Below are 15,563 nucleotides of genomic sequence, written 5' to 3'. Positions count from 1 at the left end.
TGGGCAAGGATTTTAGGTGTTGTGTTTGTCCCATGCAATTACATAAACACACCAGAACTCATTAAAAAGAAAAAAAAGGAGAAGAGGGGGGCAGAGATTCAAGTGCTTGCGATGATCTAAACAGTGCGGCACATTTTCCATACATTAGACTTCAGAAAGGGTTGTGTTCTGCCCTCTCACAACAGACTCCAAGTCCAAAGGAAAGTTTGAGGTTTTACATTTCTGTTTGTGGTACAGGAAAAGGCTTATGATCTGAGGGCTTGATTCAGTGAAATAACATTGCCTTTATACACATTTGCTTCTCAAGGAGGGCAGGAGTTGGAAGCGACCGTTGTGAAACGTTAAAGATTTTCTGGCAGAGGGAAAGGGATTTTTTTTTCTCCCTCCCTGCCGAGGAAAAAAACAGTTGTAACGAGGAGTTACTTTGTAGTTTTAACTCATATTCAAATACTCCCAGCCGAGAAGCTGCCATCAACCCTCCCATGGACCCCTGATCCTGGTTTGGAGGAACTTTTCACAACTCTCTCTCCCTCCTTCAAACCCTGTGTGATGAGTTTGCAGAAGAGAGTCTTTCCGGGAAGGCAGAATGGTGAGTGGAGCTGCTTCTCCTATCCCAGGGGACGCAGGGGAGGTTGGAATGCAGGGGTGGACCCTTCCTGACAACCTCCCAGGGGAATGGAAGCATAGTTTTGGCCACACTGTGTAGTATATGAGTGAGTGTGTCAGTGTGTGCGCACACATGTGTGTGGGGGCACACATGTGTGCTGCAATAGGACACAATGCCTGTCTTTGCAGAGGCTGGCTGAATGCTCACCATGTGCTTGGCAGAGAGTTCAGGAAGAGCAATTGCAGGACCCCCACAGGGATGAGAGTGAACCCTGGCCAGGGCAGTGGCTTTCCATGTGCCCTGGCTTCCTCTTCATGGGGAAGAGGTATCAGTGTCTAAAACGCTGTAGCTGTCAAGGTCCCCACCAGCTCCGCTCCAGTTTCAGCAGAAGCGGAGCGGAAGAGGGAGCTGCTCAGCTCCGGGAGAAGTGAGTGGAGCGCAGGTCTCTGGAGCAGATCTGAGAACTGGGAGGGGCCTCCATCCAGACCCCCTACCTTCCTGCAGGTACAGCCCAACAGATGAGAGCATTTCTTATTACAATCTTCTTCCTTTGCTCTGGAAACATAAACAGGCATCACAGCAAAACGTTTTAACCCTTCTGCCCAACTTTTAAAGTTAACACTGGCAAAACTTCAGCTCCGTTGCAACTTTGGCATAAGAGAGTAAACACATGATTTTCCTTAAAAAGGAGAAGTAAGCAAGTCAAAGGCGTATTCTGACTTTTCTAGCTCCAGAAAGATATGGCTAGAACCCTGGCATCCACTTGCTTAGGTTGCATTAAGGCATCTGCTGAAGTCTGAAGAAAGGCAGTGGGGTATAGGGAATAAGAACCCAGGCCATGGGGCGTGGCCACCTGGGATGGAATCTTGGCTCTGAAGGTAACAGGCTCCTTTATCTTGGAAAAGGTTTTCAAAGGCTCACTTTCCTCCTTTGCAAAACGGTGGTCATAAATTCTTACCTCACAGGAAGGCAGAAACAATAACTAAGATAAAGTGTGTGAAATGACCCAAATGGCATGTATGTATTCAGAGGACATGTCAGCTCTCCTAAGCAGACTGCTCCCCTGTTCTGAAACAGCAACTGTCATAGATATACAGGCTTGAGGATGAAGAAAAGAGTACTTGAGGGCCCAAAGTAGCCCTGGCTCTTTGTGTAGCAGAAAGTGGGGTGAGCATTCAGGTGGTCTCCCTTTGGAGGCAGAAGACATGGATGCATTTACTTCCACTGGGGATCTTTGAGTCTGGGACTTGACCTGGTGTTTACTAGGTGCTCAGTGTTTGGTGAAACCATTTTATTCACTCTGATTCACAGGGAGGTCTTACCACTTCCTACCCTGGCTGCACCGCCTTTGGTTGCGTTTCCCTGGTAACAGATGGTGAGACAGAGATTTGCACATACGAAGTTCATTGGTGTGTGCTCTGGGAACAACACCAGTGTGGGGTGAGGGAGGCAGAATCAGACAGATGGAGAAGTTGGGCTGTGATGCAGTTGCAACACCGGCCTCAGCAGATCCAGGGGATCCTGTGGGGTTTTGTATCCCTGCAGTGACCAGTCATTGCTTGTGGGCTGCCCCTGGAACCCAGGCATAACCTTGGGTGAGGCAGCTGTCTTTGGCTGAATGTAGTTTCTGGAGAGGGACTCAGTTGTGAGTTGTCACAGACAACCCTATGTCAGCTGTGGGAATGAACGCCTTGGTCCAGGGGTGAGGAGCTTATCTGGGCAATGCCCCATCATCTACTCAATACATTTGATGCAGTCCCTTCTTTTCTCTGAGTTAGGCTGTTAGAAGATTGGGCATTCACATGCAGGGACACCTGTCCAGTTAAATCCTTACATAGCAGTGTGACTTTGGATAAGCCCTTTTCCATATCTGGGACTCAGTGTCCCGGTCTATAAAGTGGATGGAAGGGTGTTGGACTAGAGATGGCCCCTAACAACACTCCAGCTCTGCTATTTCACATATGCAGATTCTGAGCATGTGGCCATGGTGGTTGGATGTGTCCTTAATAATAGTTGGGTCCTGTGGTCTCCACCATAGGTGCCTTGATTCCTTCTGCTGGGAAATATGAATCAAGATACCTGGGGATCCTTGGGACTTGGCCAGCTGTCAGCAAGGAGGAGCTGGGCCTGTGGGAAGCAGAGGGAGGCTCTGCATAGGGCTGGAGGGTGGGGCATAGGGTTTGAGGGGGATTCTGCTGCACACCTTCCCCCATACCCGCACAACATTTCTCCCCCCGCAAAAAAAGTAAAACCACATGAGACACTGCCATATGTCTTTGATAGTTAAGAGCTATGTAATGTTGCCCGGGACAAACTTGGATGTAGTTTTATTACTCTGTCTCCTCCTAATTTCCTATTTACTTTTCAATATACAAAGAGTGAAATCACTTTCCCAAACACTTGGAATTCATTTTCGTTGCTTTTTTTCTTTTCTTTTCCCTTTCTTTTTTTGAGACAGGATCTCATCTGTCACCCAGGCTAGAGTGCAGTGGCGTGATCATGGCTCACTATGGCCTCAATCTCCTGGATTCAAGGAGTTCTCCCACCTCAGCCTCCTTAGTAGCTGAGACTACAGGAGTGTGCCACCATGCCTGGCTAAATTTTATTTTTTTTGTAGAGATGGAGTCTTCCTATGTTGCTCAGGCTGGTGGGCCACTATGCCCAGCCTGGAATTTATTTCCAACAAATTTATTTAGAATATTCTATGCTTCAAGCACTGTGCTGGGCTCTGGGGATCTAATGGGACACATTAAATAAACAACAGTATGCACATAAATATAACGTCAAAGAGGGTTAAGTTCTATGGGAGGCTGTACCAGGGAAACTGGCCTAGTCTGGCAGATCAGCGTGGGGCTTCCCTGAGGAGGTGCTATTTGAGTTGCTTTCTGAAGGGCGTGTGGGAGTTATGCTGGGGCAGGGATGGAGAAGCAAACAGGGGAATTGTAGAATAGGGATGGGAAAAGAAACGTGTTTCAAATCTTACCAGCTTAACCTAGACACTGTGAGTTTTATGAGGGTACATCCATCCAGTCTGTTTTTCTTGCAGCATCTGAAAAAAATTATGGTGACCTGTTAGCTAAGGGAATAAGGGCTTTTTGCTGGTGGGGCAAGGTTCTGCCTGTGTATCAGCCAGTTGTCTCTGTTCCCCACATCTGGATCTGGCAGCCAATCCCTGAGTGTGCATCCGTCATTACGAGGGGCCTTGCCCTGAACCCTGGAAAGCCCTCAGTAATAGCAGCAGCTCCCTCTTCCTGAGTGCTTTCAGCATTAGGCATTGATTTAGGACCATCCTTCATGAGCACTGACTCATTTGACCTTACCTACAGTGCTGTGGGGTACATGCTGCTGTCTTTACTTCACAGGTGAACCAAAAGGAGACACAGGGAGTTCAACCAGGTGATGAGAGGCAGGACAGATTTGAACGCAGGCGAGTCTATTACATTCTAATGCCTGTACTCTTAGCAAGCAGTATGCAGCTGAAAAAGCACAGTGAGCCTTCTGCATATCCATACTGCTCACATGCTGATGCTTCCACTCGACGTTGGGTTGTGGTTAACTTCTCAGTTCTGACAAAGTTATCTGAACCACCAGTCTTACCAACTTCAGAACATCAGATCAGATGCCTGTGCAGTAATTTATTTAACCATTCCCCATATTATGCACATCTTGGCTTGCTTTCAATTTTATGTTTTCCAAAATACCATCACAAATATTTTCAAACATATGGAAAAGAGGAAAGAATTGTTGTCAACATGCCTATGTCCATTATCTAGGTTCTACAAATAAGATTTTACTATATTTGCTTTGCCACATCTATCCATCTCTCCATCCCTCTGTCCATCCATGCATCTGTCTTTTTTTCCTCATTTTTTTCTTTTTTAAATATAGACATGAAGGCTTATCATGTTGCCCAGGCTGGCCTCGAACTCCTGTCCCCACGTGATCCTCCCTGCCTCAGCATCCTAAAGTGCTGGGATTACAAGAGTGAGCCACCATGCCTGGCTATCCATCTTATTTTTTGAACACATTTCCAAATAAGTTGGGGATTAAATAAAGGGTACCTGAGGGCCCAAAGTAGCCCCCGCTGGCTTCTTCTCTAGCAGAAAGTAGGATGAGGATACAGGTGGTCTCCCCTTTGGAGGTAGACTATGTGTATGCACTTACTTACACAGGGGAATCTTTCAGGGTGGAACTTGACTTCATCATACATCTAACTTTCAATATTTGTTTACTGTTGTTCTTTCAGGTAAGATTTACATACAGTGAAATGTATGTATCTTAAGTGCACCATTCAGTTCACTGTGAAAAGTGTATATCCCAGTGTAAAGCACACCCCTAGCAAGGCATAAAATGTTATCATCACTGGCTGGGTGCAGTGGCTCACATCTGTAATCCCAACACTTTCGTAGGCTGAGGTGGGGGATGGCTGATGCCCAGGAGTTCAAGACCAGTCTGTGCAACATAGCAAGACCCCGTCTCTATGAAACTTAAAAATTAGCTGGGTGTGACGGTGCACACCTGTAATCGCAGGTACTTGGATGGCCGAGGCAGGAGGGTTGCTTGAGTCTGGGAGGTTGAGTCTGTAGTGAGCTATGATTGTATCACTCTACATGCCAGCCTGAGTGACAGTGAGACTTTGTCCACCCCCACCCCAAAAATTACCATCATCATCACCCCATAAAGCTCTCTTGTGCCCTTCTCAGTTGCTTTCAATTTTTGCTGATAATATACAACTTGTTGCTAACATTAAAGACCTGATTAAATAAAGTATGACACCTGCTTTGTCCTCCTTTGACCATGGGGGCAAAACCCTTGCCTGTAAAGGCCCCCAACTGTGGTGAGCAGACTTTATGATGAGTTCAAGTGCAGACGTTGGCTGGGGGTTCTGGGACAAGAAAGCAGCACCAAGCTGTGGGTTATTCTGGGCTAAAGGGCAGCAAGGTACAGAGAGTGGTCCTGGCTGTCTCTGGGCTTAGGATTAGGGTTGCAGTTTTGGGTTCTGACAGTGAGGTTAGAAACAGGTCAGGGCAGAGGAGATGGAGCAGGGGCCCCATGGGTGGTGAGCACTGTATTGAGGCTTTATATGTCCTTGTCTATCCTGAGGGCCTCACCTGAGCCCCCACGGACGCTAAGGCCCGGTGATGGGTGCCAAGCTGTTCCCATTCGAGTTGTCCTCATATTTCCTGCTGCAGTCCATACTAGAATGGCATTGGAGGCAATGCATGTGCCTTTCACTGGCAAGATGAATATAAAAGCAGCACAAAATAGATTGCAGGTAGTGTCGGGTAGATGTGCTTTCAACCGTCTGAATTGCTATGATGTTATGAGGCGGAAAGGGGTAGGGTATAGTCACAGGCATTTCTGGCTCTTGCACACTGCTGTTCTTTTCTTCCCATTTTAGAGGGTGTGTGGGGCACTGCGGGCGGGATGGAGCTGAGGGAAGGCAGAGCTGGTATTTGTTGAACGTCCACTGTATTTCAGGCAGTGAGATAATTCTATATAAGTCTTATAATAACCCATTTTACAGATGAGGAAGCTGATGCTCAGGAAGAGGACTGGCTTCCCTCAGGTCACACACTAGTCAGCAGTAGCCCAGGGGATAGGAACTCAGGCTGCTGGACTCCTGGACCAGTGCTCTTTTCAGTGCAAACCCTGCCTCTTGTGACTAGGGTGTGCACGTGCATACGTGTGCCTGTAACAGGTTAGATCCATGTGTTGATGTGTCTATATTGTCTCTGTGTCTATACGTCTGATCGCAAAGAATCCCTCTCTCCCTCCTTCCTTTGCCCTTCTTCCTCCCTGCCTTTTTTCCTTCTTTCTCTTCCTCTTCTTATCCCTTCCTCTCACAGCTACTTAGCATCCAGTTTGTGTCAGGTACTATGCTCAATACCAGGGCTACAAAGAAAGATATGGCACAGCCCCTGGCAGCAAGGCTTTATTCTCTTACTGGATAAGGCAGACACACAGATGAGAGAGCTCAGCATAGAGTGCTTTGGGAGGACAGCTCAAAGGGCAGCTCCTTATTTATCTCTTATTTATTGAAACAAGGAGTGCAGTGGTGTGATCAAGGCTCACTGCAGCCTTGACCTCCTGGCTTAAGCCTGGGCTTAAGCAATCCTCCTGCCTCAGCCTCCTAAGTATCTGGGACTACAGGCACATGCCACCATGCCAAGCTTTTTTTTTTTTGAGACGGAGTCTCACTCCATCACCCAGGCTGGAGTGCAGTGGCGCAATCTCGGCTCACTGCAACCTCCACCTCCCGGGTTCAGCAATTCTCCTGCCTCAGCTTCCCGAGAAGCTGGGATTACAGGCACCCGCCATCATGCCCAGCTAGTATTTGTATTTTTAGTACAGACAGGATTTCTCCATGTTGACCCAGTTGGTCTCCAACTCCTGACCTCATATGATCCACCTGCCTTGGCCTCCTAAAGTGCTGGGATTACAAGCATGAGCCACTGCACCTGGCCCATACCAAGCTAATTTTTCATTTTTATTTTTGCAGAGACAGGGTCTTGCTGTGGAGACAGGGTCTTGCCCAGGCTGGTCTTGAACTCCTGGTCTCAAGTGATTCTCCTGCCTCAGCTTCCCAAAGAGTTAGGATTGCAAGTCTGATCCACTGTGCCCAGTCAAGGCAACTCCTGATTTAATGTGTGAGTTGGGAGGGGGTGTCAGGGAAGTCTTCCTGGAGGAGGTGATACTGAGCCAAACCTTGAAAAACATATGAGAGTTCGCTGGAGGCAGGGCTTGTTGAGGCCCTTGCTTAGAAAGGACAGAGTGTGCTGACATGTGGAGGTGGAAGGACGCACGAAGCATCTGGAGGAACTTCAGGCGTGGGGGAGACAAGCCTGTGTCCTTGGGCAGGGATTTAAAATTTTTACTTATTGAGTCAGTCATGTCATGACAACAACAAATTAAGAGAAGAAAGTAGGGATTTCTTAATCTTTAAAAATGTTGCTTTCTGATGCAAGGCAGGAAGCGGCGTTCCTCAGATACTTGTGTGGGCAGAAAGACTGAAAGCGTGGGACAAATAACTGCTTTGCACAGCCCGGCACCATCCACCTTGAACTCCACCCTTGTCCCGTCTGAAGCCACGTGGGCCAGGGCATCTCGGACATTCTGTGACAGCCAGAAAAGATGAGGGACTCAACTGCCTCCACACTCTTGTAAAAGGCAAGACCCCAAACTGAACACACGGTTCCTGCCAAAGTCTTGCTGAGTGGAAACATTCTCCCCCTTCTCCCCCTGGGTGTGTCATTCATTAATACCTGGTCTTTTCTCATTGCCAGGTGGTGCTGTGCAAACCATCCTATTCTTGGCCTTAAAAATAGCACCACGCAGGCACTGACCACTCCCTCCCGCTGTGGCGTTTAACCCTTTCTAAGCCCAACCATGTGATGGGGCTGAAGGGGATGGGTAAGGATCTATAGATGCTCAGCACAGCAGTGTTTACTTACTCAGCTTTTGTTACAAGGACAAGAAGTGACTGGATTTTGTTGTCAGATAATCCTGGGTTAACCTCCTGGCTCTGTGCTTTGGGCTTTGAGTTGTTTTACTCCCTGTGATGTCTCTTCCTTCCTTTCTCATAAGAAAAAGGGGAAATCATTATGGTACCAACCCTCCAAGTGAATTGTGGAGCTAGATACCATGTGGATGCTACTCAGCCTTGTGTCTAGATGTTCCACGGTGAGCAGACCTGTGCAAATCTACCCCTAAAGGCTGAGGAAGTTGAGGGGCCAAAGAAAGAAGCTGAAAAATCCAGTTTCTTAGAAAGAGATGTTGAATAGGGACTTATGACCAGAAGCCAAGTCTGTGTCTAGGATGGCGAGACAAGATGGTGAATCCCCACCATTACACCCCAGACCCAGGGTTTATATATCATAGGAGAAGGGCACAGTGCTTCAGAAGGAATGGGTAGGGAGATTGCTCAAGGCCAGGATTTATGGTAAGTACAATAACATCAAGATTGTTTTGACCTAAGGGCAGGATAAGTACATATTCTTATACAAGGAACAGTAGATAGACAAGAAATCTTACGAGACTTTCCTGGAATGGGAGTTAATCAGAAGCCAACATGGGGGATTAGCACCCAAAATGGAGTTGCCTCAGCCTCCACACTGGCCCACAGCAAGTGCTGTGCGGATGCTTGTTGTTGCTGTTATTAATCAGCCAAGGTTCTATATCTCTAAGTACTTTTTCTTTGTTTTAGAGTCATGAATTAAACCAAGTGATTCTTCTTGTCATGTCCAGAGGGTCATGAATGCTCTTGGAACTAAACTCTCTTCCCTTGGAGAGAACATTCTGTTTCCGAATCTGTGGCTTCTGGGAGCTAAGAGAGATACTGTGAATATGTTTTTTAAGTTCCATTTAAACCTGGGCCTAATCACATAAATTACGCAAAGGAAATGTTGGAAGAGCTCTTTGTAAACTTGAAACTACAAACAAATGTAGAAACTCATTACGTGGCATTGGTCATTTATTTATTCATTCATTTATGCATTGATTCACTCAGTAAATGTTTATCAACCCTTTATGGGCCAGGAATGCTCTAGTGCTGGGGACCCCACAGTGAACAGGCTGATGAGGTCCCTGTGTGGGACCTAGATGGGGTGGATGGATGGTATGCAGGTACCCAAGCAGACTAACAAGACAGCTTCAAATGCTGGCAAGTTCTATGAAGAAAATACAATAAGGAGAGATAACAGTGAGTGCCTGGTTTAGGAGTGGACAAGAAAGATCCCACTTAGGATGTGGTGTCGGAAGAGCCAGCCATATGAAGATCTGGAAGTGGAACTTTCCTGTAAGAGAGAACAACGGGGGCAGAAACCTTAGGGTGACATGGGCATGGCTTATTCAAGAAAGAGCCAGAAGGCCAGGGTGACTTTGGGATGCAGCGAGTAGGAGAGGCAGAGGTGGAAGCTGAAGTTTGGGAGATAAACAAGGGTGAGATCATGTAGCTCCTTTGGGACATTGTAAGGAATTTGGGTGTTTTTTTGAAAAACAATGCAAAACCTTTGGAAGGGGCAGAGCACAGAGCATTTTTAGGGCAGTAAATACATCCCTCTGTATGATACTGCAGTGGTAGATCCATAATGCTATGCACTTATCAGAACATAGAACTGTACAACACAATGGGTGAACCGTCATGTAAGCCATGAACTTTAGCTAATAATCATGTATCAGTATTGGTTTATCAATTGTAAAAATGTACCACACCAGTGCAAGATGTTAATAGTATGGGAAATTGTGTGTGTGGAGAGGGAGATCAGTATTTGGGAGTTCTGTACTTTCTGTGCAATATTTCTGTAAATCTAAAACTGCTCAGAACAGTAAAGTTTATTAAATTTTTAAAACAGTGGTTGGGTGCAGTGGCTCATGCCTATAATCTCAGCCCTTTGGGAGGCCAAGGAAGGAGGATTGCTTGAGGCCAGGAGTTCGAGACCAGTCTGGGCAACATAGAGAGACCATGTCTCTACAGGAAAAAAAAAAAAAAAATAGCCAAATATGGTGGCATGTGCTTATTATCCTAGCTACTCGGGAGGCTGAGGCTGGAGGATTGCTTGAGCCAGGTGTTTAAGGCTGCAGTTAGCTATGATCTTACCACTACACTGCAGCCTGGGCCATAGAGCAAGATGCTGTCTCAAAAACGAACAAACAAACAAAAAATAGTTTTTAAAAGTAGTTCAAAGCCCTTGCAAATTTTATGCTGGTGAATGTCATGATCCAATTTATATTTTCAAAAAGCCTACCTGCTATTATGTGAAAAATGGATTATGAAGGTCTAAGTAGGAACCAGAATCCCAGTTAGAAGGTGAAAGCCATAATCAGGCAAGAGGCACTGGTAAGAGGAGGGTGGAGGCAGTGAAGATGGAGAGAAGCAGAAAGAAAGTGGGATAGCTTCTGGGGATAGAGCCAACGAGAATCACTGATAAATTGGATGTGATGTGGAAGGTCAGAGAGACAGAGGGATCAAGCTGAATAAAAGCTCACAGAGGGCTTATTCTGGCAGGAATTGTTCTAAGAACCTCACAGGTATTACCACATTTAGTCCTAAACAAACCTTGTGAGGTAGATGTTAGTGCACTAGCCATCCTATCGATGACAAAAACAGTCCACAGAGATGTGCCTCTTTGCCTGCTTGTGATCATGCATTTGGTCAGGGACAGACCTGTGAGATGAACCCAGGAATTTTGGCTTCAGAGTCTATGTTCTTCCCACCTTGATACTGAGGATTTTGGCTTGGGAAATTGATGGATGCTAGTGACAACTACCAAAATGTGGAAGTTTAGGGAAGAAACATTTTATTAGGGGGAAATCAAGAGTAGTATTTGACAGTGTTTCTTTTTCTTTTTCTTTTTCTTTTTTTGCCTCACTGAATAAGAGCCAGGCAGTGTTACTTTTGAAATGCAGGTTAAACTCCAGCTGAAGATGTTAAGCAAGTGGTCGGAAAAAAGAGTCAGAATTCAAGGAGAAGTCCAAGGCTGGAGAAGTGAATTTGGAAGTTGTTGGCACGTGTGTGGTATGTTTGCCTGTGGACTGGCTTCAGTTGCTTGTTTTAGTTGTATAGTACCTTAGTGATGGAATATTACTTTGAAAGGATGCAAGCCCAATGGACAGTTTGAAAGAAAAAAAGGCCAGAAAGAGGTCAGCATGGCCTAGATGACAGTCAGCTAGAGTTTTTGTATGAAGTTAAAACCTTTGGTTTAAATCTATATGTTGCTGTGGGCCAGGGAAAGAGGAGAAGAGACCCCGGGAGCGGGAATCAAGGGACCAATGGCTTCTGACTACACAGCCTTGGATGCACACTTTTTGGACATGTAACTTCTCTGAGTCTCAGTGTTTGCGCCGTAAGTGGGGACGTACAATAAAATCGTCAAGTTTTAGCCTCAACCGTCTTTCTAAGTTGAAAGTGCTAAATGCGAAGAGAATTTATTATCATCATGTCGTGATGTTACATTACTAGTTAAAATTGTTAAATTATATTCTGCATCATGATAATACAGTTCGCATGGCCGAACGTGTACGGCATAAATAATTCCCAAGGCATTTTATAGACTGCGAGACAGCTCCTTGCTCAGACCTCTGAGCAACCCTGTCAGATTGTTGAGTTATTGTTTCCATTTTGTGGACATGGAAACTGAGACTCAGCAAGGTAAAAGGACTTGCAGTTGACTGAGCCGCTTAGTACAGAAGCTGGGGCTTATTGCTCTGATTCTAAGCTCTTTATTTTGCCATTGTTTGAACAGAATAGGAGATGACCCTCTTATGTCATTTTAAGGACACACTTTCTTTTTGCCTTCTGAATGTTTTTACTTGCCGCAACAAACATATATTACTTTTATAATTAAAATTTTGAAACTAAAAATATTTGTAATTTTAATTTTTTAAAATTAAATTTAAACTTGTAATTTTAATTTTAATTTTAAAAAATTAAATTAGAATTTCTAAAATAAAAAATTTTTAAATTAATTTTTTTAAATTTGTAATTTTAATTTTGTAATTAAAATTTCTGGAATTAAAAATTTACATAACTAAAATTTGCTTTTGGCAATAAAATTTTGTAATTAAAAAAGAGGAGAATTAGAAGGAAATACACATTATTGGTTATGAAGCTTTAGCAAGCATCAGAATTACTTGTTTAACAGATTTCTCAGCTCTGTGGGCTGGAAGGGCCAACAAGGTGAGCAGGCTTCTGCTTGGTTAGCTGTTGACAGCATGCTTCCTCCTCTATTGCCCCATTCTCTCAGTGACACTGTGCGGTAGAAGTTTCTAATTTCTTCTGGCGGAAAATTAATTTCATCTAATTTTGATCTTAGCAAACCAAGGCTAAGAATTACCAAGATTGCACAGGAAGCTCTTGGTTGAGCTTGAAGTGGTGCTTGAACTTCCTGGTTCTATCCAGGGCAGGGCTCTCTCAGCTGCGTCTTCCTCCCCCTCTCTTCTGGCTTGCAGTACTGGACTGTGGAGTGCTGGGCAGCGTGGAGACTCTTCTTTTTCTGCAGAATGTCCTGAAGGGCACAGGGGTGACAAAATTTCCACCTTGAAGAACAAACCACCCTGTATTAGGAAAAATCAGGGCCAAGTCTCAAGTACACTTTGGAATAATTACCTTCTGAGAGTGAGAAAGAACAGATCTTCTGAAAATAGAGGGAGAGGCAGGAACTGGATTCAGGTACCGATGACAAGAGAGAACTTAGACTTAGTGGAGGAGGGAGGCTGTGGGACCCTCCCAGGCCTCAGGATTCAAGAAGGGCAAGGTCAGCCTCCGTAGCCCTGGGGTGCTGAATTGCTCCTCAGCCCCTCTGCCAGAGCACGATGGAAGTGGGACCCGATGTCTGTCCTGGCCCCACCGCACCCAGGCCATTGTGAGAGAGATTGTGGGTGTGAGCTGAGCAGGTGACACTGACAGAGGCGCTAACTCCTTGCAATTTAGAAATTTCTTCACTGCACTCCAGACTGAGCCCTACAATGTCCCCTGTGCCTGCTGACAAAGGCAGCTTTATCCCCAGATAAAGTGCTCCCTCCTCCCATGCTTCCCTTGTGACCGTGGGCCTGGGTTCTCCAGCAGCAGTGGCTAGATTTTTGCAGCCTTGCATGGAATTTTAAGGGCTTCCTACAGGTTGCACCTACACCCTCATTAAAGCCCCCAGGAAACCCTGAAACATTTGGTGCTGAGCGCTGGGAAACATTCCGTTCTTCAGAAGAGAGGTCCATACAAAAACTTCAGGCTGGCACGTACACACGGCTCACAGAGACTGAGCTTAGGAGAGATGTGTGGGATGCTCTTTGTGGGGCAGATGGGTTAAATGCCACCCTACGATTAGATTCTCCAAGGGCCTATGTGGGGGAAAGGCACTCTGGTCTCATGACAGTAATGCCAACAGGACACACACAAAAGTGCCCCATTCTTTTATGCTGCAATTTTCAACATGCTCTGTATACATTAGGTCATGGGCTGTCACACTTGAGCATGCTCCAAAATCACCTGGAGGCTTTGTGAAAACAGAGTGCTGGGCTCCACGTCCAGAGGTGCTGCTTCAGGAGGTCTAGGCCAGGGCCTGAGAGCTTGCATTTCTAGCAGATGCTGCTGATGCAGCTGGCTTGAGGACCACTGATTTACATAAGCTTCTGAGAGCCAGTCTGTTGCTTTTGGGAAAGGGTGGCACAGACAGGAAATGAGATGCTATGGAAAATGCCTGGGCTTTGGAGACAGGTGGATTTTGGCTTGCTAACTTGCTAACTATGTGACCTTGGGGAAATTGCATGGCACACAGTAGGTGTTTAATGAATGTTTGTGCAGTGGCTTTGTCTGTAAAGTAGGTGATATATTTACCAGATTGATGGCAGGATTGTATGTGACTTTTTTTTCTCTTTTTATTAAATTTTTATATAATTTGAGATGGGTTCTCACTATGGTTTGCCCAGGCTGGTCTTGAACCTCCCGGCTCAAGTGATCCTTTTGCCTCAGCTTCCTGAGTAGCTGGGATTATAGGCATGTGCCACAGCTCCCAGCATGTGATGAGGTTTATGGAAAACTCCTAGCAGTGTGCCAGGCACATTGTAGGCACCGAGTCATGTTTGCTATCTTTCTGCTCTCCTAGTCATTTCTGTGTTGTCCAAAGAAGGCAGGGGCAGCTGGGCTGGACCAAGGAACCTCACTATGGTTCTGTGGCTCTACACTGGGTTTGCCTCCTGGGTGTTGCCGGCCAGCCCAGCAGATGGTGGACCTTGTAACGAGGCTGAGCTTCTCAGCACTGGCTGTACCCCTTTTTGGATCAAGCGTTTTCACGTGGAGCAGTCAGATGGCTCAGATCGGGAGTCTTCGAGCAAATCCATGCCAGGTGGGACACATTTGTCCCGAGTCATCTGTCCAGAGCAGGTGGTGAATATTGTGTCCTACTCACAGCATCTCAACTATTGGAGCCTGGGATCTGACTCAAAGGCTGGCCTCCATCTGAGAACTGAGCATCCATTTCTCAATCCTTGCCGGCTCTGACCCAGGCCTGGGCCACAGGCTGTCCGAGAATAAGTGGTGCTGCAATCCCTGCTGGGCAGCTGGAGAGAGGAGCAAGGGAGGCGGCAGCCCTGGGGGACTGTGCATAGGGAGGTAGGTGGGCACCAGGTGAGTGAATGTCTATCAGGCAACTGCTCTGTCCAGGTGGCTGTTACCAGAGGGAGGAGGCTGGTCTCTCTGACCTGAATAGGGAAGGTCTTGGTTGCTAGGACGTAACTTCATATTTGAAAGTGGTGCTGGGGTAAGGGGCAGGAGCAGAAGCCAGGATTGTGTAGGTAACTCTGTGTCACCATGTCACACAGTTAGGTACAGAAGGAAGCAGCTTCAGAAGGCCAGGGTGGGCAGAGGGATATTGCTTGACCTGGCTCTGCAGCATGGGGATAATTTAGTCCTGAGATTTCTGACTTTTCAGCCTAATTTCATCCTTGGTAATGGGGTGTGGAAGGAGGTGGAGAAAAGGAAGGTAGCGGGAGAGAGAAAGGCCACAGGCACCTGATGGAGGCTTCTCTGCTGCCTGGCCAGACTCCTTTTCTCCAAAGTGGGGACAGCGAGTGGGCATCTCTGCAGACTGACCATGGGAAAAGAGTTCATTCTGCTTGCTTTTTTGATAAGGGTCCTGTGACTAATTCGTGCATTGGTAGGTCCCAGGATTGGTGATTTTTTGTTTTTTGTTTGTTTGTTTTGTTCTTTTTTTCTTTTTTGGTCCATAGTAAGTTTGCTTTCTGTAGCTGGAGAAGGAGGTAGGACCAAACCTGTCTGTTTATGGGCTATACAAACCCGTCTAGGCATTTTCAGTGTCTTGCTTTAGGTAAATTAAGCTACATAAATGGGGGAAATATGTGTACGTATATATGGTTACGAAGTGCTATCTTTGGGGTTGTGGTAATAAGGGTATAGGTCTGGTAGTGGAAACAGCACAAGAATAGAGGTTCCCTGGGGAATACA

The 15,563-nt window shown here is 46.1% G+C and overlaps 1 protein-coding gene across 2 annotated transcripts in view; it reads left to right on the top strand.

Annotated features, from left to right (window-relative positions):
• The first annotated feature begins 292 nt into the window (after positions 1-292).
• IL16 (interleukin 16) overlaps positions 293-15,563 on the top strand; it is a 132,784-nt gene continuing 117,513 nt past the window's right edge. The window contains exon 1 of one of the 2 annotated variants that reach the window (XM_011938359.1): positions 293-589. In XM_011938359.1, coding sequence (XP_011793749.1) covers positions 550-589 — 40 coding nt within the window. In that variant the 5' untranslated portion in view covers positions 293-549. Of the gene's footprint in view, positions 590-14,452; positions 14,712-15,563 lie in introns of those variants that run through there. The other variant, XM_011938360.1, reaches the window with a different exon arrangement.

Source organism: Colobus angolensis, unplaced genomic scaffold (genome assembly GCF_000951035.1).
Source record: "Colobus angolensis palliatus isolate OR3802 unplaced genomic scaffold, Cang.pa_1.0 Scaffold172, whole genome shotgun sequence".
Taxonomy (NCBI): Eukaryota; Metazoa; Chordata; class Mammalia; order Primates; family Cercopithecidae; genus Colobus; species Colobus angolensis.
Note: the sequence above shows the minus strand (reverse complement) of the source record. Positions and strands in the feature narration are given on the sequence as shown.